Genomic DNA, 25,495 nt, shown 5'->3' with positions numbered 1-25,495 from the left:
TGACCTCAGCCGGAGCAGGTGGCAGGATCAGGGCCTTTCGGTGTTTTCTGCATGTTTTATCGTGGTCAGGCTGCCTGCCCCTGCCAGGAGAGTGGGTGCTGTGCTAATGTCCCTACCCCAAGCACAGCTGGTGATCTGAAGCCTGGTTATAGGGGACTTTTTCCTTCTTGGGATGAGAAGTGGCATGTGAGGAGGGTGGGCAGAAGCCCCCGGACCACCGCCTTCTCCAAATCTGGCTTTTAAGGAGATGTGTCCTGAAAAGATTCTTCAGTTTGGAATAAAAAGTGTCACTTGTTACGCCTGTCCTCTGTCCCAGGAGAGCCCCAGCATCCCCGGGGAGTTTGGAGAGAACTAGAAGACAGGCAAAGAGGGACTGATTAACAGTGGGACCAGCCCAGGCTGAGCGGTGGCACAGGGTGTGCTGCAAAAAGCAGCAAAGGTTGCTGGAAACCTGCAGAAGCCCTTGGTCCCACCCCAGAGGACTCTAAAATTGTAGTGAAACGATGGCAAAAATACAATTATTCAGCTTCTTTATCCCCTTTTTGGATGCCTTGGGGTGGAATGGCTTTTCCCATCCTCATTCTTGTCATCAATTTAACCCAGATCTTTGAGTCCACTGACTCCCGTCCTTGCGTGGCTGTGATTTACCGGGTGCAGTGCTGGAGCTGGATCAAAAGAAACCTCCTTTCTCAGGCTCTCGCACCTCTGAGTCCTCCGCACTTACTGCTCTAGGTGATTAAATCAAGGTGTGTAAATGGGTTCAGCTTCTTGCATCTGAGCTCCGGGTCATTTTGGGGCCAAAATGGCCGTTTTGCCAGAGATGGCCACTGCTTTGCTCCAAGGCTGTGCGGGTCTGGATGTCACTTCTGGTAATGGCTGGTTGGTCTCATTTAAAGAAGAAGAAAAGAAAAATTATGACCTCTTAATTTGTCAAGCTTTTGGTCTCTTAGGTCTGTGACTGGCTAAGCCAAGTCTTGCTTTGTCAGGAAGCTCAGAAATTCAGTGTAAAACCTGTTTTTTTTTTTTTTTTTTTTTTTTTTTTTTTTTTTTTTTCCCCTTTATTGGATGGATTTGCCAAGCAAGGCATTACTTCCAGATGAATTGCTGCAAATTTGGCTGTTGCTGTGCTTCTTGTTGGGGAAGGTTTGGTTCATTCATGGTCTCACACACCGTTTTGAAACATGAAGTATCCTCTCTCCTATCTCTGGAGGAAGGATGCCGTTTCGGAAGAAGGTTATATTCTTTGTCTCCAGGACTTGGGAGGCACAACCTGAGGGGCTTTTTCTTGCTTGTTAAGACTGGGTTCAGACTGTCGGGGTTCAGCCTGTCCTGTGATACTGGTACAGAGGGACTGGCCGTCCCACAGGGTGGTGATGCTGTTCTCAGCAGGGCTCCCTGCACGCAGCTACACGGGGCCAGAAACCCTGAAAACGGAGCAGGACTGAGACTTCATAGAATGTGTTGGGTTGGAAGGGACCTCTCAAGGCCATCTAGTCCAACCCCCCTGCAGTCAGCAGGGACATCTTTAACTAGATCAGGTTGCTCAGAACCTCATCAAGTCTGGCCTTGAATGTCTCCAGGGATGGGGCCTCCACCCCCTCTCTGGGCAACCTGGGCCAGTGTCTCACCACCCTCAGTGGAAAGACTTCATGGCATGTACAAGGCTGGAGCTGGACAAGAGCCGGCCATTGTCACTGCAGACCCATCTCTGTCACCTTTGAAAGGTTGTGGCTGTTGGGGGAGGCTCTGATGGCTGGAAAAACCAACTATGGGACCCATAGAAAAAGGCAGGGAGGGACGATGCGTGCTGGGCAACCTCACCAGTGCCACTGGGAAATGGGGAGTCCAAAGCTGGTGGGAAGCTGGTGAGATGGGGAAACTCCATCCTTGGAGACTTTCAAAACGCATCTGGCTGGCGTGAGGTTGCGGGCAGCTCGGTGGGACCCTCAGGTCTGCTCTGGATGGAGCAGGAGGTTGGGGAAGGGGTTCCAGGGGTCCCTCCTGGCTGAGGTGATGCCGAGCTCCCGTCGAGGAACACTGAGCGCCAACCTTGGTGCGGGGTGATGGGAACAGAGGTGGATATGCTTTTTATCCATGCTGCAAAGCCTCAACAGGTCTGTTTGAATAACGAACTGGCATTTAATTAACACGCGTGATGGATCCCAAGGAAACCCAAGAAATATTGCTGGTTGTTGTTGTTGCCGTTACGCGCACGATGCTGGTCTGAAGGAGCAGGTTAATTTTGCTGGGCTGATTATCTCTTGGTGTGAGTGATGGTGGGAAGCGGGCCAGTGTTCGCACAAACCTGGACAGGTTGAGGGCTGTTGGCTTTGGAGGAGTTACTGGGTGCGCGGGCTGGGGTCTGCCATGCGTCGAAGCCTGGATTTCGTATCTCCTGGGACCCGGCTCCCAGTGTGAAACCCTCTGGAGCGCACCGGTGGTCCCGCTGGGGGAAGGAGCCCGGTCCCTGCTGCCTTCCTCTCCACATGAGCTCATCGAAGCGTTGGGTTGAACGGGCCCTTTCGAGCATTATTCGTTAATTGATTAATTGTGCATTGCAAGCTGGCAGCATCCTCGCCCCGTACGCTCTGGCTGCGGGCTGCTTTACCAGTGTGGCCGCTGTATTTAGTCGGGTGTGTTTGTGGCGAGCGAGTGGCGGCTCCTGTGGTCCTTCCCGGGGGCAATCCTGGCTTTTGTGGCTGCTTTGCTCCCGTCCTTCCTTCCCCGTGTCCCGCCAGGCTCCGCAGCGATGCTCTGTGAGCGAAGCTGCCCATGGACTTCAATGCAAAGAGCCGCGGGGGACCAAACCCAGCATCCAAGCCCTTGGAAATCATTTACATCGGAGAAATCCTGTTGGGTGGTGGATAAGTGGTAAAACCCAGGGATCGTGGTCCAGGCTGGGCTGGGGGTGTTCCTGTTTCCCCCCTGAGTGTCGTGACCAGCCCAGGACGGAACTATGGATATTGCAGTCCAAGGGGAAGCTTGTGAAAACACCCCGGGCTTGCTCAGAGCTTTCTTGGCTTCTGAACTCTGCGAGCAGCCGGTGAAAACCAACGTGAAGATAGATGTGAGGCAGGAGCATAAAAAGGAGAAAGGGATAATGTCACAGTCCAAAAGTTAATCCCATTTTAAATTTTATTTTTATATGTGAATCCCCTTCTTGGAGGCTCTCTCCAAAAGCCAGGTTTCTCGGCGTGTGCCAGCAATCATTCCTCAGATGGGTTCTCTGCTTGGTGATTCGATGCAGCAGAGGCTTTGCGTCTTAATAATAAATAAAAAAAAAACCCACTTCTGAAATACAAGTTATTTTATCCTAATCCGCTGCTGTCAAGTAAACACAGACAAAGGTTCCTTTGTTTTGAAATGGCCACTGAGAGAATTTGTTCTACAAACAAAGATGTAGATAAAAAAAAGAGAACAGACAAGTCTATAAATTTTGAATGTGGGAGACGCTGTGGGAACGGCTCGAGACTCGAGAGACTGAGTTTTCTGTGCCCTCTTCTCTCCTTCTCTTTAGAACTTAAAATGTTAGCGGTTTTTTTTTTGGGTTTTGATTTATTTTATTTTTTCCCCTGAGTGTCTTTCTTTCGAGCCGATCCTGAAAATGCACCAAAATCTGTAATCGTGGCGCTCGCGGTGCGGCTGGGGGGGTATTTGGCAGCGGCCATGCCCGGCTCTGGTTTCGGTGGCGATCTACATCCCGCTGGTGGAGCTTGCTGCTGCAGGGGATTAGCGGCGGAAAATAGGTTATTAAGTGTTAAAACGTGTTTAGTTATGGCTGGAACATTGCCCGCAGCTGCTGTAGCTGGTTTCAAAAATGGAAAGAATTGTGATTCCTCCTGGTGTTGGTTCCGGCGTGGTAGGGCGCGAGGTGTGGGACGGGTCCTGGTGTCCCAGAATGGCTGGAGCCGAGCTCTGCCCTCGCTGTGGGCGGCTGATTCTTGCAAGAGGGCTCCGATTTAATTCCATCTGACCTTGGTGGTACTTTGGTAGAAGTAGTTTGAGTGGTTCGTACAGATAGAGCTGTCTCGGTGCTTGGGGTCGGTGTGCTGTGACAGCAGCTCCGGCGCTGAGCTCCTTCAATCTCGATGCCTTTGGGAAGCGGTGGTTTGCCGAGCGCCGGAGTTGTGCGGTTGCTGTTCCCAGAACTGTCTCTTCAACCCCTTTTCAAATGTTTCCTGCCTGGATTGGTGCTCAGCTTGAGAGCCCAAGACCTGCCTTTCTCTACCCCAAAGCGAGCTCCCTGCAGCATCCCCAGCTGGTTTCTGTTGGTGACCACAGTCACAGAATCACAGAATGGTTTGGGTTGGAAGGGACCTTAAAGCCCACCCAGCGCCACCCCCTGCCCTGGGCAGGGACACCTCCCACCAGCCCAGTTTGCTCAAAGTTCCATCCAGCCTGGCCTTGAACCCCTCCAGTTGGGCTCTCCAGCTGGCATCTGTGTTTCCTCAACTGCTTTGGGAACAGGATTGGTGGGGACAGGGGACGAAGGAAGGACAGGGATGGGGGGGACCTGACTTTAGAGTGGAAGCTGGAAAGTGCAGGTGGGCTGGGGTGAAGCCCACCCTCTGCAAGGCTGTTGCGCCTTGTCCTAGGTTGCCGAGTTGTGTTTTGGGGTCTGACCTCCTCAGGGCTGCAGGGTATGGGCCCTGGTGGGATACTGAGCAGCTTGTGGACTGTGGCAGGGGGTTTCCCAGTCCTACGCCACTGGAACTTTCTGCAGCTGGGCGATGGTCACTGCCTTGACCTGGAATCCGTCTGGAGGTGGGCACCGCACCAGCGCCTGTGGGGGCTTCCCTTGGTCTGTGGCACAGCAGAAGTGCAGGTGGTCGGAGAACAGCTTCTGCTGCGAAAGCCTCTGAGCTTTGGTCATTCGTTTTGCAGGGAAAGAAAAGTAAACGTAGAAAAGTCGTGGAGAAAGCCTGCTGGGGAAGGCCCCCTCGCTGGGCTGGGGCATCCTGTCGCGGATGCGGGCTGTGGGTGAAGCTCAGCACCGCTGCTCTCTTGGGGCGTCAGAATGGCTCTGGCTCGTTGTGCTGGGATACGGGACTTTTGGGAGAGGTCCAGCAGACAGCAGCCGCGGCATGTTGTACTGGAAATGGTGTTTCACATCGGCTGGCAGAAATCCTGCCCTGCTCTCCCCGGGCCCAGCACCCCTCCGGTGTTCCAGCTCCTGGAGTGCTCTGCCTCTCCCGTGGCTGTCGCCTGCTCCAGTTCCTGGAGTCTCACCTGCTTAAAGCAATTTCTTCCATCAGTGAACACAGAAGAGGAGAGAGGGGGAGGTTGTCTCAGGCTGCGCAGCACAGCGGAATACTTTGGTGTTTGTGGCTTCTGATTCCCTCCAGAGCAGGGATGTTGGTGGAGCGGGGCGGAGAGGTGGGAATTGCGCTGCAGAAGATAATGTTGAAGGTTGTTCGGGGCTTTGTAGGGCATCTTCACCGTTCCGGAGTCACAGTACCATGAAGTGATGGGATCTCGTGTTATTTCAATGCCTTGAATCGCTCCCCGAGGAGCGGAGCAAAGAGGCCAAATAGAAATGTGAGAACCTACATGATCTCCTTGGAGGGGTCCTTTGCTCCCGCTCCTGTCTCTGCTGGTTTTCCTTCTGCTCCAGCGGCATCCCCAGCTGGGTTAGCGTGGCCAGGTACCGTTGCTGTTTGTTCTTACGGAAGATTCAGAAAGGTCAAGCTCAGATTTGCTAACCATCCGAGCGAGCTTGAATAACTCTGTTGTCCTCCTTCGCAGCCAACTGTGCTGGAAGGGGAGGAGGAGGAGGAGGAGGAGAAGGTCTGCATGCGTGATCCTGCCCCTCTGCATACCCTCTGCGTGCAGCTCATGGCGAGGGAGGAGAGCAGAGGGGGGATGGCTCGGCTCAGCTCTGCCTGCTCAGCCCCAAGGAGCTCTAAAGCAGAACACGGATGTGTTTGTCCTCCCATCCCAGTTCTCTCTCTCTTGGGAAAGGCAATTTCTGGACCCGTTTGCGAACTTTGGACGCTGCCACTTGTGATAGATCCCAATGTGCTCCTCGATTACTTCTCCTCGGCAGAGCACAGCTCTTCTGACAGGAGCTCGAGTTGGTTAAAATACCCGAAAGTTGCTGTGTGGCTTTGACGGCCCCTTTCCTTACCTGACCTCGCCGGAGCGAGCACCTGGGAGCGAGAGCTTGGGCTGCTGCCTCCCTGAGACGGGATGCACAGACATGCGGTTCCAGGGATGCTCGTGTCCTTTTTGCTTTCAAAAAGTCACGCGAGTTACAAATTTATCTTGCTGCCTTTAGTGCACGGTGAAGGTGATGAGGTGCAAAGACTCCTGTAACCAAGTGATGGTGGGGCACGGGCAGAGGGAGGGAGGGAGCCGGGCAGCCTCTGCTGCGCAGACTCAGTGCTAATTATTCCTGGTTTCATCCCAAATGAGTTATAACCCTCTCCTTGTGTTACGTTTTGCTGTTGTCTGCTGAGCAGCTCTGGATGGCTGTCCGCGGGCAGCGGCCGGGGCGCTTGCCCAGGCGGAGGCACGAGGCAGTTCTCACGATCTCAATCCAGAATTTACTGATGCAAAACCCTCTCAAAAGGCAGCGGGAGGTTCCCCTCTCTGATCCCCTCTTCCCACAGTGGCGGTGGGGACATTAGCTGGAGCGTGTCCCCGTGGAGAGGGTGCGGGTAAGCGGGTGCGTGTCACCTCCCTGGCACCAGCGGGGACATGCAGATCCTGCCAGTCCCCAACGCTTAATTTTCCTGCTGCTGCATCCAGAGCTGGGTTTGAGTCTCCTGGAGGCTGTGGTTGGTGGAGGGATGACAGCCAGGGGACACGCTGCAGCTCTTCAGTGCCTGGGGCTCTGTTCCAGCCAGTCTGTCCCATCCGAAGCCGCTCCAAGCATCCTCGGGGGGCCGGAGCAGCCGGCGGATGCTGTAAGAAGTTGCCTGGTTGGTACCAAGCTGAGCTGGTTGGTACTCGGAGCATCTCCTTGGCGAGGAGCTGTGCTGAGGAAGATGGGCTTGTGCTTTTTCCTCCCCCAGAAGAAGGCTGGGGTGGTGGGGCCGGCTTTCCAGCTGGCCCAGAGATGCTCTGCTCTGGCAGCTCCTGCTGCTGGGGACCGTTCTCTCGCCTCCTCCTTGTCCAAGCGTCGGTGGGGAGAAGGGGGTTAATGGAGATGCCAAAGCAAGGCAGAGCCCAGATGCAGGGTGAGGGCTTTCTGCCTCAAGCACTGTGTCCCCCCCAGGCTCCTGCCAGATGCTTGGTTGCTCCAGGGGCTCCTTTTAAGCGGATAACGCCGCACGGGGCAGCGATAACGACTTATTCTGCTCCTCTTCCCGGTGAGTGTGGGGAGGCTTCTTTAATTATGGGTTAAAGTGGCGCTCTGCGCTGAGGAATGGCTGTTGGTGATGGGCGCTGCAGGGTGTGACAGTGGGTGTCAGCTGCTCCCACCCCACGTGGCATCCCAGGGTGCTGGTGCCACTGTCGCACCCCCATGGGCAGCACAGGGGTGGCCTTAATTCGCACCTTTTTGGAGCGGACCAGTGCTTTGCCCGGGTGGAGAAAGTGGGGGTTGATTTAAAATGTGTGTCCTCTCCCGTGCCCGCTGTTTCTGGTGTCCCCATGGGCCATCCCGCTTTATTCCCGGAGTGCCGCGTCCCCCGTCTGCTTGGTGACCGTGCACCCTTCTCCCGTCTCCAACCGCGCGTGGGAAGGGAGTTTTAAATGGACGTGCAAAACTTTACTGCTCTTATTGAGCTGCTATTGCAGGCAGGGAAGCGAGCGCTCTTAAAAATAAGGAAAATAAAAGCATCCTTGAGGGCTCCAGGTGACACCAGGGGTTACTGCCCGCTTCTGTAGGGATGTGCAGGGGGGTAAAATGCAGACTGGTGCTTTGCAGGGCACGGAGGGGTAAGGAAAAGTGTAAGGGCTGCTGTAGTAGAGGTTAACGCTTAATCCACCCTGGGAACACGTCTCTTACAGAAGTGCCTGTTTGATACAGTTGCTGCTCAGAACTGGATGCCTGCAGGCTCAAAATGAAAAAAAAAAAAAAATAATAATGCCGCCAAACTTACTGGAAGGTGGAAGTGTGAATTCATGGGTGTTAAAGCGGTGGAGACAGTGCAGCGGTGTGTGCTGGCCCCTTCCCTGCCGCCGCTGTGCCGGAGGAGGGACGGGATGCATCCCGCTGGCCCCGGCACTCTGTTATCTCCATAAGCAGCGACTCCCAGGGAATGATTAAATCAATTAATTGATTTTCTATAGCTCGTAAGGAAGTCAAATGGCATTTCCATCAACGCGTGATGAACAAACACCCCACCACGGCCAGGAAGAATGTTAATGGCTCTTTATGCTTTTATTGCCCCTTCTCACTCCTAAATCAAAATTCATCCTGAGCCCGGGAGGCAGCAGGTACTTCAGAAAATAAAACTAGCACGGTGGGAACCATAGCAGCCTCTCTAAAAGCTGGTTTTTTCCACTGATTTATTTGTTTCTCTGGCCTAAACGAGAGAGCAGGGCTCGGTTGAGCTCAGGCAGAGATTAACCAGGGCTCGTCCCATGGCTCCGCCGATGTCCCCCGGCTCCTGCGGGCTCTGCGTTGGGCTCCTGCCCCGTTCTGCCGCTGCTGGAAGGATCCGGCTGCCAGCTTCGGCGGAGGCTGATGGGTTTGGAGGAAAGGGATGATTTATTCACCCCTGGAAACCGAGTGGCAGGATGCCCGGCACTGTTTGGCCAGTATTTTTTGGCTGGAGGAGAAACGGTAATCATTTTGGAAATGTTAAATTAGTGAGTTCTGCTGGTTTGGAAACATAGCTTTTTGGGGCAGCTGTAAATAAGGCTGTGGGCCCGCGCGCTGGACGTGCCGATGCTGCTGCCGAGCCTCCCGAAGCCTTCCTCCGGCTGATCTTGGGGCGTGAAAACACCAGGTTGAATCTTTCCTCTGCCCGAGGGGTTTGGGCTGGTTTCCTTGGGGCATCAGCTCCTAATAATACGATTTTCCGCCCGTCAGCAACGGGGGCTGTTAGGAGAAGAACTAGTTGAGTTAAATGCTGGTGCCCTTGGAGCGATGCCTCTCTTGTAAAGACCAAGAACCGAAATGAGGGTTGGTGATGGGGTGGTCCCTCTGCCATGGGACCGGCGTGTGCTGCTCGTTGCCTGGAGATGGGGGTCCTGGCTGCGAAACCGGGGTCCGGCTTTGCCCCAGGAACCCCGACGTCCTCTGGGCTTTGCTACCGGCATCTGCCCTTGAGCCAGCCTTGCGCTGGAGCACTTGTGTTTTAGGAAGCGATTTAAAATCGATGTTAATCTTGTAGTTTGAAAGCCTCGCCTGCAGTGTGAGGTGTTTGGAGTGCTGCGGAACAGCTTAAAATGCAATTTAAAATAGTGCTGGCTGGCAATAGAGGAGCAACTAAAAATACCTTGCTGGTACTTTTTTTAAAAAAAAAAAAAAAAAAGTGAAAGGGGGATGGAGAAAGGGGGGAAAAATATGGGGTTAAAAAAAGGAAATAAATATAAAGTGAACTGCAGCTTGTGCTGGGGTTGGGGGTATTTGTCTCCTCTTCCCCAGCTACCTGCCTCCCCCAGCCCATCTCCTGGGGCTGCCGGGGAGAGGAGGAGACCAAGCTCCTTTTGCTTGGAGAGTGATGGCTTGTGGCAGGGCTTGTGGGACCGTTCCCGTGCCCCACAGGGGACATCAGGTCTCCAATGTGTGTTTGGGGGGAAAAGGAATATGAAATGCTGGGGGGAACAGTCCTGCAGTCTCCCTTGTGGTAACGAAACGCTCCTGCCTGTGAATGTAAGTGTCTATTTGTATTGCTCGGCTTCCTGCTTTTTCTTATTTATATGGAAATAGGGAGCGAACATGTGCTAGGGTGGAGATAGAGAGCCGCAGTCTGCTCTTACAGGCGTTCCCTTTGGGCTAGGGGGGCAAGGGGAGCCGGTTGGGCTGGAGAAGCAGCAGGAGCCCCTTCTGCAGGCTCAGCTCGGGGTTCCGCAGCCGAAGGGTTGCCCCGAGGGAGGGAGCGAGACCCCAGACCCAGTGGGGTTGGTATGGGGACGCCGGGCTGGCACCCTCCCTCCCTGCTCTGCGAAGCAGCACACCGAAGGCGGGGCTGGTGGCACCTTGGGTGGAGGCTGAGGTTTCCTCAAGGCCTTTCTCTAACCAAACTCCTCCGTGAAACCTAGTGCAGCGTCCTCCCGGGGAGCATCACCCTGCCGAGAGCATCACCTGTCCCATGGGATATCGCCCTCCTGGGGGACATCGCCCTCCCAGGGGATGTCACCCTCCTGGGGGAGGACCTGCTGGGGCACAGGGCTGTGGAAGGAAAGCAGAGGAACGGCTCTAAGCTCATCAAGCTGTTGGCAGCACTGGAGAGCGGAGCTCAAGGATGTGGCTTTGCCATGGCCGTAGGGTGGTATGGTCTTTGTGAGAGCGATTTATGGGGCTGAATGGGGTTCCTTCCCATCTGCTGGTGCTGTTTCGGGCAATGTGCAAGCCATGGCACAGCTGGGGAACTTCTGCAGCACATCGGTCTCCCCAGCATGCTGTCTCACCCCCAGGCACCGCCGGTGTATGGGGAGGGGGGCTGTAGGAAAGCCGGGGGGTCTCTCGAGCAGAGCCCTGGGTCAGCTCCTGCCTGGCTGGGTGGTGGCACAGGGCTGGCAGCCCCGCGGTGCTGGAGCTGGCCATGCAGGGCGTCACGGGGCCCGATGGGCTCTGCCCGCCCATGGATGTGGTGAGCGGGAGTGAAAACATCCCTGAGGCTGCCCATTTGCCGTTGATTGCACAGCAGTGGATGGGAGGATGGAGAAATCCAGGGGGTAGATGATAGCGGGCAGGTGGGACATAATCTACTTTACCAGCCGGTGACTTAAGGCTGCTTAATTTGGCTGATGACCAGGGAACCACTTGGTTGCCGGCCGTTGCCAGCGGCTCAGCAGCAGATCCGTGGTGCAGCTGGAGCCGTATCGAAGCATCCGCTTCGCCGGCAGCCCCCAAGCTGCTTCGTGGGCTCCTCCAGGTGCAAATCGCTGCAGCTGGAGTCACAGGTCCCTGTGTGCCTCCTTGTGCTTTTTGTGGTGGGGCGCTGGCTGAGCAGGTCCGTATTTTCTCGGTATAAACTAAAATCATAAATCCATAGCGGTTTAACGGCAAATGTGGGTGGGTTTGCTGGAGGCAACAACCCGCTGGATGCCCGTGCTGGTGAGCGGGTGCCCTCGAGGGGTGCAGCCACCCAGCGGGACCTCGTCCGTCCCCGGAGGAGCTTCCCCGCAGGCTGGGCGCCGCAGGGATGGGGACGGGAGGTGGCCATCACTGCCAGCCCGAGCCTGGCCTTGGGCTTTCTTGTTGACGATTAGTGCTGGGTCTCGGGGCTGTGATTGGAATGGATTAAGTGTCAGGGCTAGCCGGAGCCCTTGGCTAGTTGGCTCTTTGGTCTTTTAATCTGCTTGAATCAAAATCAATGGTGAAAGTAAATAGAGGAGTGAAGGGCTGGTGCTTTGCTCCCGAGGTGCCGCGGTGGGTGCCCTCCGGGAGGATGGGGTCCCCAGGACAGCCCTGGGTACCAGTCACCCAGAGAGCTGGGCGATGAGCTCTGGGTCCAGCTGGCGATCCTCCCGTTTCTTCTCCATTAAATCCTTCAAAAGTACGCTGTCCTTTTGAGGGGTTTAAGTAGCCTGGAGCTGTCCTTTAAAGGCGAAAAACAAAGCAAAGCAGATGATGCTTTAGATTGAAATTAATTCAGCTGGTATTTTCAATGGACGTAAGTAATATCTTACCATCTCTGAGCAAATTCCCTTCTTGTACCCGAGTGTTCAGCTGTTGCGAGACAGCCAGGCAGGGATATGACTTATGTCTGGGAAGGTGGGGGGGGGAATCAACGACAAATCATCCACGTTATGAACAGCTGAGATATATTATGGAATTGCGTTTTAAATGTCAGGGGGATGTTTTGTCGCCGTTCACACCGGTGCGGGTTGAGGCTGTGGCTCGGTCTCCCCACGGGAGGTGGGTTCTTGTGGCTGCTGGGTTAGGGAGGCTTTTGCTCCTGTTGAAACTGGGCCGGTTTTGGGGTGGATGGGCTCCCTGTAAGCGACCAAGGCGAGGTGCCACCTCTGCACCCATGGGATGGCAGCGGGGTCCTGCACCCGCTAGGAGGAAGGCACAAGGGACGTGTGGGGCTGAGCGCTGGCGTGCAGCTTGCACACCGTTTCCCCTACGTGTCTCTCTTTTCCCCATCTCCTGATCATGAAGCTGGTGCTCAGCGGTGTGAGACCCCCAGAGCAGGACGGGGCCAAGTGACCCAGGGACATGGAGCTGTCGTCTGGGTCCAGCAGATGCGCAGGGCAAGGAGCTTTGAATCAGTCCAAGCAGCTAAAGGGAACATGCCTCCAAAATGCAATTTTTTTTCTCCCAAAGCGTTTCAGCTTCTTTGGAAAACCTCAGCCCAAGTGTCCCAGAGCCACACACAAACCCTTGTGATGGGGGGACATCCCACGCGCTAGCGAAGTGCTGGGTGGAACTAGCTCCCAGCATGAGCGATGGTGGGAGGGATGCTTGGGATCCCAAAACACGATGCCTGAGCGTGGAAGCTCCATCCCGCCTGCTCCTTCCCCCGTGGCACAGCCTGGGCTTCACCAGCGCCGCTCCACATCGTCTCCCCCAGTCCCAGCCCCGCGCCGTGGCCGTGCTGGGGATGCTGCGTGAAATGCTGCTTTCTCAGCTGTTCTCCCGCGCCGTCGCCCCGCGGCGTCGGGCATCGAACTTCGCTCTCGCGCCCAGGTCTGCGCACGCAGCGAAACTCCCCCCCGCGTCCCTCCTGGCTCCCGTTGCCGGAGGTTTCAGTGGCGGGTGATGGCAGGGGGTGGGACGCCTGCCCGGGGATGTGTTCGCTCCAAGAAGGTATTTTAAAGATGAGCGTATCGTTAGTGAATTCTCCAGGGTTTCCACCCATCCAGATTTGAGCAGATTGCCTGTTGACTATTCCACTGGTTTCGCAGGGAAACTATTTCTTCTTCCACTAGACATCACCCTTAGGGGATGCTTCCTTTTTTTTTCCCCCTGATTTCATCCAATTACTTAGCTGTATGCTCTTCTGAAGCACCATAAATAATTCTCCTCCCTCTGCTGTGTTTACCAGCATGTCTCATGAAATCCAGTAAGATATGATTGATTGCAATCATTATTTCCTAGTGCTGCTATGAAAACCTCTGTCAGGTTCAGTGATTGCCTTCAAAGAGTAGCTGCCACTCAGGAAAACTGTCAAAAACCTGTCATACTTTAGCAAACTCCAATTAATCTGTTGAGCAGTTTTACTTATGTTTTCTTTCCCATCATTGCTGATTATCAGGGGTAATTAGAATATTTTTCCTTTGTAATTAGCAGCTTCTTGCTTTTTTTTAAAAAAAAAAAAACAAAAAACAAACAAAAAATGAGTGTTTTGCAGGACTGTTTTACTGGGTTTCTGGGTTTTCATGGTGTCGAGTTGGGTGTGGGTTTATCCTGTCTCCCTGCAGTGCTGTTTGCGAGTCCTTTGGGGTTCTTCATCGCTGGCTGAAGGGGAGATGCTGGGGGTACCCAGCGCCGGCCGGGCTCGTCCCCATCCTCCGAATCCCCTCCGAATCCCCTGGCACACGCTGCCAGGCAGCCGAGCGTCTGGGTCCCCGCTTCGGGTTAACAAATTAATCCCGGCTCTTGCATTTTTAAAAGAGTCGCTTCAGCACTTTTCCTCCTTTCTCTTGCTTTTAATGAGACGCGCTTTCCAGGAGATGTAATAATCATTGCCAAAAATGTCAAATCGCTCTTGTTATCCTCCTTAAGCTTCTGGAACAACAACGACAACAACAAAAAAAGACCAAGAACAGAAAAAGAGAGAGGTGTTGATGAGGAAAGGCTTCGACTTCACCTCCAAGAGCCAGGGGAAGATGTGCCCCGCGACAGCTCTGCTTTCTGGCAGGGCGCCCAAAAAGATAACCCAGTGAAGGCTGAGATATTTATTTTTTTATTATTACTATTTTTACTTAGGATTTGAGGTGGGTTGTTTTTTTGGGTGGGTTTTTTTTTTTTTTTTTATTTCTTTATTGGAGAAGGAATATCTCCGCTCGCTGTTGACAGTAAAGCTGGGAGCTTTGCTGTTGAAAAGCATCCCGGAATCGCTTGAAACCAGCTGGGAAATTGGATGATGGCAGCGACACGAGGGGAAATCACGGCAAAGCCAGGGGGAGAGCTGGGGGGGCCGGGCTGGCACTGGGGGCTTGGCTGTGGGGCTGGGGGATCTGGGGTGGGGGGAATGGGAATATCCTCATCCCTCCTTAGCGACCTGGGAGCAGAGCTGGTTTGGGGGGTGGGCTTCTGCAGTGAGGACTCGGAGCAGGCATCCTCGGCCGGGTTGCCTGGGCTGCGGGTGCCATCTCCACCTCCTGCTCCTGCCTGAGCATGGGGCGATCCCTGGGGAGCTTCGCCTGGGCACTGGGGATGTGGCACTGAGACCCCTGGGTGCCTGCTGTGGACATCGTCTCGCTGCTGCCGGCTGGAAGCCTGAGCCCCGTGTAGCTCCGTGCCTCAGTGTCCCTTGTCCCCCTGCCTGGGGCAGGATTACGTTCCTTTAGTGAGGCCGGAGAAGCTCTTGGGACCCATCCTGAGCTGAGGGAAAGGGCTTTTCCCAGGTCTGCTCTGCGGGAACGGGCTTTGTGCGTGTGTCTGGGTTTTGATCAGGGGGCGGACCTGTTTCTCTGCCTGGGCTTTGCGAGCAGCCATTTACATTTCCAATGAGCTGCGCCACTAAACAGGCCGTCGGAATTACACGAATGCAACCTGGCCCCAGACTGGGGAGACAGCCCAGCCCTGAGCGGCAAAGGCAGCCGTGGCTCTCCATCATCTCCGTTGTCTTCCCAGACATGATCCTTCCATCTTCCCGGTGAACCAGCATGACCTGCCCCACCCCCCCGCCCCAGACCAGCTGGGATCCAAATCCTTGGGCCAGGAGTACCGCTCCATCCATGGAAACGCCGTGGTTGTGGTTTAAGCTCTTCTGGGCAGCTGTAGAGGTTGTATGGGGTCCTTCTCCAGACCTCCAGACTCGCCCGCTGGCTTGGGAGCGTGCAAGAAGGATGCTCAGTCTCCGTCTCGGTCCAAAACTGAGTTGAAGGTCTAAGCTCCGACCTTTTGGCAGCACAGGGGTGTCGGAGCAGGAGCAAATCCTGAGCAGAAATCCCCGTTCAGGGAGCAGTCCTGGAATCCACCCGGGTGGGGGGTGCCAGGGGCTGCGAGCCGTGAACACAGCCCGGCTGTAGTGGGATTATCACCGAGGTGGGCTCAGTCCCGGGGGGAAATAACTGATGTGGATTTTCTGATTTAGGCCCGTCTCAGAGCTTTTCTGTTTTTCTTGGCCATGTCTTTGCCCGGTTTGCTCAGCTGTGTTTGGGGAGGCCTCTGTACAAACCGAGCTCCAGGGTCCAAGTTTCCACTTCCTCCCCCCACAACCCCTGCCCCTGTAGCATCTTTTAATTGCGAGTTTATTAGCACTTCTGCCCTTTAATGGGACAGGCTGTGACTTGTGTCCCACCCAGGGGATTGGGAGACCTTCCTGGTGGGACAGGCAAAGGTGGCTCCTGCTTTCCCAGACCCATCCAGGGAGATCTGGGGCTGCTCTGGACCTTGGACCACCGATTCCAGCAGAAGTCGCTGACTTCTTGCCATGGGAGTGAGGGAGTGTTTGGGGAAGAGCCCGGTTTCAATCTCCATGAGTAGCGGTGCGGTTTTGTGTTGGGCTGTTGGTTTTTTTTGAGGAATTGCTTTTGCTCTCAGTTTTTCTTCCCGTTTGTTAGATAGCGTCAGGAAAAATAATGTGTTGCTGATAACGTCAGCCGAGCGTGGAAGAGGGCCCGTGGCGAGGTCTGGCTGGTCCGGTGTCAGCTTCTCTGAGGGGTTAAGGGTTGGCTTGTACCCCGGTGTTCACGTGCCGTGCGTCCGACAACGACAAGCCGATGTGGTGACGTGATGCTCTCGTGGTGCCTGGTGGGGGGAGAGCCTGCTGGGGGGACGTGTGGGTGCCAGAGTCCCCAGTTCAGCTGTGATGCCGATGCAGCCCCTCTCCATCACAGCTGAGAACCCACCCCCGGCAGCTGGGGCTCCACCGCAGCGTCTGGAGCGGGTGATTTCCTGGGGGAGCGGGGAGGGAGCTGGGGCTGCGTCTCTGCTGTGCCGGGCTGCGGGACCAAGGGGATGCACCAGCCCAGCCACCCTCTGGCTTTGCAGCACCCGGTTTTGGCATCTACTTGGAGATGTGTGAGATGTCCCGGTAGCCACCTGGGGTGTCCGGCAGCCGCTCGCCTTCCCAGCGCTGCACACCCGGCTCCTGCTGCTCCCTAAATTAAATATGTGCTGCCTCTTGAAAAGCAGATGTGAGTGGAACGGTGGAGATAAGCTAAACGGGAGAAGTTCAGGGGATTATGCGCTGATTAAGTTATTACTAACGTGAAATGAGCCGCGCTGAGATGAAACAGGAGCTTTATTTTTCTGTTCCCTGGCTTCGGGCTGGGGGCTGCCTGTCCCCAGACAGCGGATCAAACTGGGAGCCAGCAGCTCCTCGTCCCCCGGCGCTTCCAGCCCAGCAGCGCGTCGGAGCTGTGCAAACCCATAGGAAGCAGAGCATTAAACGGGGCTGGAAATCAGGGGCTTTCCCTACTGCGTTGTTTTTTTTTTTTTTTTTCTGAGATGCAGCGTACCGGCAGCGAGCTATTTCCAGTGCTGGGGCACCCGCCCCATAGCAGATTTGGGTAGAAAACGAATTCTTCCCTGCAACAGGAAAATCCGGTGCTGCTGGGAGGATGTGTTGGGGGAAAACCACCTATTTGCCTCCGTTTCCCGTGTTTTTCCTTCAGCATCGCCTGCACGGTGCTGTCAAAGGCAGGATGCTGGGCTAGGTGGGTCTTGGAGAGTGAAAAATGAAAGCACAAAATGAAAGGCTCTTTGGGTAGGGTTTGAGAATAAACTTGGTTTCCCGTAAGCATTTGGGATGGGCTGGATCGGGTGGACGAGTCAGGAATTCATGCCCGGAGAGGCAAGTGAGGATGCTGGATCCAGGGCTGGTGTAACCGCTGGCTACCGGGAGCTGCGGCAGCCTGGTGGGATTTGGGCACAGACAGGGGTTAACCCATGGGGCTGTGGGGCTGTTGGCAGAGCCAGGGAGGGGACAGTGGGGCAACCAGATGTTTGGTGATCCGAGGGCTGGGGCCCATCTGCTGTGAGGACAGGCTGAGAGAGCTGGGGGGGTTCAGCCTGGAGGAGAGAAGGCTCCGGGGAGACCTTAGAGCCCCTTCCAGTCCCTAAAGGGGCTCCAGGAGAGATGGGGAGGGACTCTGGATCAGGGAGTGGAGCGATAGGACGAGGGGTAACAGTTTTAACCTGAAAGAGGGGAGATTTAGATTGGATATTAGGAAGAAATTGTTTGCTGTGAGGGTGGTGAGCCCCTGGCCCAGGTTGCCCAGAGAAGCTGTGGCTGCCCCATCCCTGGAGGGGTTCAAGGCCAGGCTGGACGGGGCTTGGAGCAACCTGGGCTGGTGGGAGGTGTCCCTGCCCAGGGCAGGGGGTGGCACTGGGTGGGCTTTAAGGTCCCTTCCAACCCAAACCATTCTATGATTCTATAAACTACTGAGCCCATCAGCAGGGATGGGGGAAAACAGGAGCGTGGGCGGTTTTGGGGCTGAAGCCATGGGGAGGGGGTTTCCCCGGTCCGACACGGCAGCACCCAGCCCGTGACCGTGTCTCGCTTGCTCTTTGTGTGCCTGCAGTGATGGGTGCGCTGGAGTCCCGAGGGGTGCTGCGGCGAATGAGCGACATGCTGGAGATGCTGATGAAGAAGATGGACATCCTGGCCAGGCTGGAGAATAGCACTGACTTCCACAAAGGGGACGAAGCACGATTCCCTCTGGACAGGTCAGTCGGCCGTGCCGATGCCCCGTGCAGACCCTGCGGAGCGACGCCGGGCTCGGGGGGGTTTGCAGGAGCAAAAAAAAAAACAACCCCATGTTGGGCTGAGCCGCTGCGCGGGAATGGTGGAGCCCACCGGGACACGGGGCTTGGGCAGGTCTTGGTGTTTGCCATTTCTGGACCTCTTTTCTTTTGGGATTTCTGAAATTTGGGGGGTTTCCTGTAGCACCTGTCTCAGCTGCTGGTGGTGCAGTGTGGGAGGGCGTCTCTCCACCGCCGTGCTGTGGTGGAGCTGGAGGTGGGACTGGCTGATGGCTGGAGCAGGACCTGGTGCGTGGGCTGTGCTCCCTCTGCCATTAAATCCCAGAGCGAGCTCAGGCCGGTTTCTTTGTGCCCGCATTCCTCGGGTAGCTGTGGGAGTGATTGTTGTTTGAAACCCAGGGCTGATACGTTCAGCCTTGGAGTTGAGCAATGAAATAGGAGCAAACTGTCAGGTCCCAAAACACTCTCTGCATGGAGCTGCCATCCCGGCTCCCCGTGATCCAGCGCATCCCTCCCAGCTCGGAGATGCGGTAGCTGGGATCTATCGCCGGCTACTCGAGAGCACAAGAGATGCCATCAGGCCTTCCCATTGTGACATGGTGATTTGCTAAAGAGACATTTCCCTTTGCTTTGAGAGCCTTTAAACAGTTATTAATACTAATTTGGCTGTCACGCCAAGGTCTGCAAAAATGGTGACTGAAGCGACTGGAATGTGGAGGGGCGGAGATGGAGAAAGAGAAGGGCAGCACTTGGGACAAACTTTGCAATGCGGAAAAGATGCCAGCGGAGGTTTTGCTCAGGCGGAGCCACAGGTGACACGAGAGTGACATGCAGTGGTCACCGCTGCCTTGTGCCGTGCCAGCAGGGCCGGCGCGGGAGCTGCGGTGCATCCCAAGGGCGTTCCCACCTCTGCCTCCTGCCGCTCGGCAGCCGGCGGGGCTTCCTGTGCCTCCCTCCTTCCGTCCTTCTTTCCACTTCTCTCCCTCGCTTTCCTTACAAGTCTCTTTTGCGCCTATCATGGAAAATAGAGTAAGTGAGCCTGTAATTAAAGGCTGTGCTGCGCCGTACTGCGTGCACGCGTGAATTAAAGCTGCACAGGCAGCCTCGGAGTGCAAGGTCTTGCCTTTTAAGTAACGTAATTTCCACCACTGAAAAAAAATGTAATTTACCTGGGTAATGGCAGGTGGTGGGGATTTTGTCGTTACGAGGCTGGCTGGTCCCCAAGCGTGCGAGGAGGACGACGGTAATCCCGGAGAGGAACGGACAGGGCTATTTGCAATCAGCGACTGGAAGGCGCTCGCTCACGTTTGATGCTTTTCTTGGCCAATCTCCTGTTAAAAGAACCAGTAATTTCAGGTGATGGTGATTTCTGTACGCCAGCAGCCACGAGATAAACTTAAAAGCATTTCCGTGAACTGGCAGCAATCGCTGCAGATGGGGATCTCGCTTTTGGGGTCTGCCGTGTGGCTGGTGGCACCGGGGCCATTGCTTGGAGAGACCAGAGGGGATGGGAGCTGATGGACCCGGCACATCAAAACAGCCTTGGGTTTTGTGTATGTGCTGAGATGGGCTTCAGCGGTTGAGATTACAGAATTTCCAGGAATAGAAAATCAGGGACAACTAGTTTTTATCGCCTTTTGTTCCATGTAAATTACCCCTTAATGCATTCAAGTCCCATCACTTGATCCTACATCAAAACCAATCCCTGTCTTCTCCTGGCCTCTGAAGATCAGGTTTTGGTCGTGGGGCAGAGCATCTCCAGATGGAGCACCCATGGTGGAGGGGTCTCTTGTGGGTGGATTTTCCCTGTGCTGGTCTGCAACGAAGCACTGGCAGCGTTTGCAAACCCTTGTGAAGCGTTTGCAGAGCGCTCCCCTCGCTCCCTGCAGCCCCCGGCTTTGGCTGAGCTCTGTGGTCAGAGGAGACGTGTTGGAAGTTACAGCTGTGCAGGGTCTCAGCAGGTTTGAGCGGCTCCGCCTCTGCTGCCAGGCGTGCTCCCTCATCCGTAGGGACCTTTCTTGGTGTGTCCCGGTCCCTGCCCTCCTTTGTGGGGTGCACGGGGCAGCTGGAAGGGTGCAGAGCCAATGTACCCCGTCTGCCGCCCTGCTCCGAGCAGAGCCCGGCTCCGGGCTGACCCCGCTGCTCAGATGGATGCTCTCCAGATCTGTGCGGAGCATCCCAATGGGAATCTAATAACAGCTGGTGCAAAACCTGGGCTGAGACCCCATGGACCTGGGGAGAGGTGTGCTGTGGTCTCCATCCCTTGCGGGGGTAACTGGCTGCAGCCCCTGGGGACCCCCTGTGCCAGGGGGAGACGAACATCACCATCCGCACTGGGACGGAGCGGTGTCTCCTGACCACAGATCAGCCCCACAGCCGTGGAGACGCCCTGGTCTTGTTCGTTATTAGGATGCTGGGACTCCACCAAGGGCTTGTTTCCACTTTCCCTCCCTTTCACTGTCTCTTTGATCACCAGTGACCGACTTGAAGCTGTCAGCGAGAGATAATACAATTAAAGGGTGCTAATTTCAAAGGGATTTTATTCTTTAAAGCGTCTCTGGTTAGCACAGCGGTCGCCTTCGTCTCCTTCCCTGCTCAGCAAAGCCACGAGCGCGGGCTTGCAATTCCACCTGTGCAAAAGTGGATTAATTCTTGGTTTTACAAAGCGCTCTCCTGCTTAACGCTGGATCTCCGATGAAATTGGGAGAGCTTGGCTTTGCAGAGCCCAAATGAAGAGGTGAAGGCTTCAGTGGGCTTTATGGAATAGCCCAATAATTAATCACTCAGAGCCCCTGTGAGCGTTGTCCTCCTCCAGCACCGCTCCGGGGGAGGGCAGGGATGGCTTTTCCCCTTGGAAAGTGCAATGGGGAATTTAAATAAATAGGGTGTAATTAATGACCTGCCTTGGAAAGCCTCCCAGCTGCCAGGGCAGGCAGCTTTACGTGGCTGGAAGTCGCTCCAAGATCTTTCTTGCTCCATAGGTGCCGTCTGACTGAACACTCTATAGGTGCCTCTATGTGCAGCCCACCAGCCCCTGGCAATGCTCTAGATACAACTCTTGGAAGACCCCAACGTCCAATATCCTCCTTAGAAGAGCCGCCCAGGGGTTTTGCGGGATGTCACGCTGGGGTAAGGGGACACAGGTTGGATTCCTTTCTCCAGCCCTCCCCGGGAAGGTGAAGGATGGGTTCCCTAACGAGGGCCAGCAGCCTGCCACTCAGCTGCAGAAAAATCAATACCGCTGTTAATTGAATGCAACCCTCGTAAATCATCCGAGGGGAAAGAAATTAGAAGTACTTACGGAAGCCTCCTGGAGAGCTATTTACTGGGCAAGGGAAATATTAGTTTGCAGTGGAAGTGTTGGTCCCCTGATGGAAAGTGCTGGGGAGGGAGGGAGGGAGGGGGTCCGAAGTGGCTGACCCAAGCTGGCACCGTCACCCGATGGTGTTGGGGCTCGGAGAAGCCCTTTCCCAGGGGCCAGGTTGCCCCCGACATGCCCCGTGTCCCCCGGGGAAGTGGCAGGGGGGAAGACTGAGGTCTGCAGCTCCAGCATCCCTGGTTGTCCCTCTCCCCCACATAGCAGTTAGCCTGCAAAGGGTGTTATTTGCTAACGACTGATTAATCTTCAAGCTTAATTACTGCCAAGGCTCAGTTAATTTCCACACACTTTAAGTATTTGTTCTTGTAATCATTACATGACTCCATATTCCCCCAGTAATTAAAAGTCTCACAATATGACACTAAATGGGTGATGTTCCTGCATCCTGCCAGCTTGGCTCTATTAATTCCTGAATTGTCGCCGTTGATAAGCTGGCTTGAGAGGAATCACTGCCAGATGCTGTGGTTCCCTGCTATCCAGGTGAGCCCGGAGTGGTGTTTGACCCCTCCACGCATCCTCTCCCCATCTCCTCGGCGTGCGGGGGGGCTCATCAAGGGCATCTGCAAGGTCAGGCTGGTGCTACGTGGTGTGGAAGCTGTCCAGAGCCAGCAGAATCATAGAATCATAGAATGGTTTGGGTTGGAAGGGACCTTAAAGCCCACCCAGTGCCACCCCCTGCCCTGGGCAGGGACACCTCCCACCAGCCCAGGTTGCTCCAAGCCCCGTCCAGCCTGGCCTTGAACCTCTCCAGGGATGGGGCAGCCACAGCTTCTCTGGGCAACCTGTTCCAGTGTCTCACCACCCTGATGGTAAAGAACTTCTTCCTAACGTCCAGTCTGAATCGTCCCATCTCTAGTTTTAATCCATTCCCTCTAGTCCTACCATCACCCGACATCCTAAAAAGTCCCTCCTCAGCTTTCCTGTAGGTCCCCTATAGGCTACTATAAGGTCTCCTTGGAGCCTTCTTTTCTCCAGACTGAACAACCCCAACTCTCTCAGTCTGTCCTCACAGGAGAGGTGCTCCAGCCCTCGGATCATCCTCATGGCCCTTTTCTGGACACGCACCAGAGCTCCAAACCAAGCCATGGGGAAGGTAAGACCCGTCCTACAACCCAGCCCAGCTTTGCCGGGTGGTTGTTTTGCCGAGTGAGACTCAGCCTGGGAGCAGCATCAGGGATGCGGCTGGCAAGGGACCCCAGCAGCCAGCACTGCGGGAGCCTTCCTCCCCGGTGCCCTCCTTCCTCACGGGTCCCGCAAGTTGTTTCATCCTGCCTGAAGCAGCAAGGTGTTTCTACCAGCTCTGAGGACAACTCCAGCCCAGTCCTGGATGCTTTTGGCATTAGATTAGAGGGGAAGGGCACAGCGCAGGGGGTCTCGGAGGACCCCGTGCTGCTGGGGTCCCCATTAGGGTCAGGGGAGGAGATGCACAGGGAAATTCATGCCTGGCAGCTGGGAGAAATCGCTTTTCCCTCTAAAGCAGAGCAGAGAGGTGGCTGTGTACCACTAGCAGGCCACTATCCACGTGCCCCCACCTTGCTCGAGGGGCTCTGGGCTCATTGGGAGGGTGATGGGCTGGGGTACAGGTGCCCACGTATGCCCAGGTCACTCACACCCTCCCCTCCCGCCCCCAGGCTCGTACCTCCCCCAGCTCAATTTGCGGAACCTGATTTTGTGATTGGCTTTGATTGCTGTTTATTTTGTGCCTTTCCAGCCCGAAACATTGATGCGCCGGGGGCCACTTTATCGCAGGGCTTTGCAAAGGAGGCTTCTCGGTGCGTTAACGCGGGGAGGCAAAGTGCTGTCGGTGGCGGTTTCTGTGCCGCGGTTGGGTGTGTTGTCTCTGGTGGTTTGCACAGGGAGAGCCCTCGGGACCCAGAGCCCAGGGCTTCGGGGAGGCTGGTGATGGTGCTGCGGGGTGGGGAGCAGCGTGGCACCACGGTACCTTCGGGGCTGTGATTTACCCTACGAGGAAAATCAGATCCCCTTAATCCTCCATCCCTGATTTGGGAGCAGCTGGGAGCCAGCAGCTCCCTCTGGAGGGGCTTCCCCGCTGGGGGGGAATGGGCACGATGGAGAGGGGCGTCTTTGGAGGCTGCAGTGCTGATGGTGGACACACAGGCTGCCAAAATAACCCAAAACGAAGTGGAGCGTGCCCATGGAACGCCAGCTGGCAAAGAACGCGAGGCTGAGGGCTGTAGAAAAGCACAGGCTCGGGAGAGTGTCTCGTCCAGGGGATCCCCTGCCCCGGGGATCGTGGTCAAAACTGGGTATTTTTTGGTCTAATTTTTTTGGCAGGTGCCTCTTGGTGGAGACCGCCGAGGCTGGCGACGTGTCTGTGCCTCACCGAAGGCGGTTTCTCACAGCCGGCATCAGGCCACTCAAGCACATAGGCAAATAGATCTGATTTATGCCCCAATCAAGTGAAGATTAACATATATCAAAGTGACTGATCCCGTAACCCGCCGGTCCGTGACCCTTTGTGTTCACGTAAAATAGCCCCGCTGCTGCCGGGGCGTATGGCCGGGCTCGGGGCTGCTCTGGGAGCCAGCGGGGAAGCGAAGGTTTGGGCTTCTGGTTTCGGCATCGTGTTCCACCTGGGAAGGAGCTCAGAGCGCTTTATGGCATGCATAAAATATTTTCATCTCGGTTATACTTTGCTGGCCTACGTTGGCAAGGTCCTGGCTTTGACTGGGAAGTTGGTTTTCACCATTATTTTTTTTTCATGAAATTTGTTGCCAGCTCGCTAAAACGGTAGCATCCTCCGCGGGCTCAGGGTCTGGTCCTCTAAATGCATTTGCGTGAGAAACGTCACCTACAGTGAATGGAAATGAAAATAAATGGAAGTACTTTAGTGAGTACAATGTTCCGGTATTTATTACGTAGCTTGGAGGAGTTCAGGCAGGGCTCTGCCTGTGCATCATGCGATACCTGCTTCGGATGAGTTTCCAAGGAACGTTCCCATCCCAAAACACATCCGCTGGGATATTTGCCCAGCATGAATTCCCAACAAGCGCAAACACGGCGAGGGCGAACTCGGGTCTTTATTCAGGTGTCCCTGGAGGGGAGACCGAGCTGGTTGTCTCAGCCCTGAGGTGTAATGGAAAAGATTGCAGTGTACGGAGACACCAGAAATTGCATTGGAAGCCTACGCTGCTGTGGGATTTTAAAAATGTTTTTATTTATTTTAAAATTTTTATCCAGTTGACTGGCAGGAGCTGCCTGTGAAGCATAAACCCACCCATAAAATTTCTGCCAAGCTGATAGCAACCAGGGCTTCGGGCTTTTGCTCTGCTCCCTGGGGGTCTGAGCCTTTCCCAAGCGGAGCAGGGCACGGGACTCCCCCCTGCGCTCCCCATCTCGGCACCCCGCCTGCTGCCCCCCCACTGCACGGCCCCCCGCCTCAAACCGAGCCAAGGTTGTTTATCCAAACTTAGGGTAATAGCTCCAGCACCGGAGTTATGAGGATTAAACCCAGGATTACAAGTCAAATCAACACAAAACAGGCAGCTGAGCCGCATGAGCGGGGCGCTCGCCCGGCCGCCGCTGCATCTTCCCATCAATGCCATTGGGAGCATCGGTGTCAGGGGACCAGGACCCACATTTTAGGGAGAGCATCAGCCCCCCCGTTACCCCATTCGTGTCCTTGCCCTTTTCCCTGTGGGCAGCCCTGGCTCCCCGCCTTTTGGGTGCAAGCCCAAGAGGATGCAGGGACGCGCATGAGGGCGTGGATCCCCCAAAAAAGTTTTGCCTCCAGCATCGATGAGGTTTTCTTGGATCCTCTTATGGCAGAAGAGCAAAGCTCTTAATTGCCCCATCTTCTCAGAGATTTAAATCACCTTTATTCAGTTATCCAGCACTTGGAGGAGGGCTTTTCCCCGCATCCCTGGGGAACCCTGGGTTTTCCTCAGCTCGTTCCCCACTAGCTGTTGGGCAACTCCAAGCTCATCCCACTGGGAGGGAGGGAGGGAGGGATGGATGGATGGGAGCCCAAGCCTGCGGGGTGACCCACTGGAGATGCCCTAGGCGTTCATTTCTCCAGGAGATACCCCAGCTATTTTAACGGGCAGCTCCTCAAATGTTGCAGCAGGAGCCAGGAGGATGGGAAAGGCCCTTTTCCCATTGCCTGGAAGGGTTATCCACCAGTGCTGCCTCCAGGATTTCAGCTCCGTGTC

At 55.3% G+C, this 25,495-nt stretch overlaps 1 protein-coding gene across 4 annotated transcripts in view; it reads left to right on the top strand.

Moving 5' to 3' along the window:
- Nucleotides 1-25,495, top strand: part of MGAT5B (alpha-1,6-mannosylglycoprotein 6-beta-N-acetylglucosaminyltransferase B) — a 72,369-nt gene that overhangs the window by 8,377 nt on the left and 38,497 nt on the right. For 3 of the 4 annotated variants that reach the window (XM_074607846.1, XM_074607845.1, XM_074607848.1), the window contains one exon: nt 17,764-17,908. The exons of the other annotated variant lie outside the window; for it this stretch is intronic. In XM_074607846.1, the coding sequence (XP_074463947.1) occupies nt 17,764-17,908 (145 nt within the window). The remainder of the gene's footprint in view (nt 1-17,763; nt 17,909-25,495) is intronic. 4 annotated transcript variants of the gene reach the window in all.

This window comes from Larus michahellis, chromosome 14, assembly GCF_964199755.1.
Source record: "Larus michahellis chromosome 14, bLarMic1.1, whole genome shotgun sequence".
In the NCBI taxonomy this organism is placed as follows: Eukaryota; Metazoa; Chordata; class Aves; order Charadriiformes; family Laridae; genus Larus; species Larus michahellis.
Note: the sequence above shows the minus strand (reverse complement) of the source record. Positions and strands in the feature narration are given on the sequence as shown.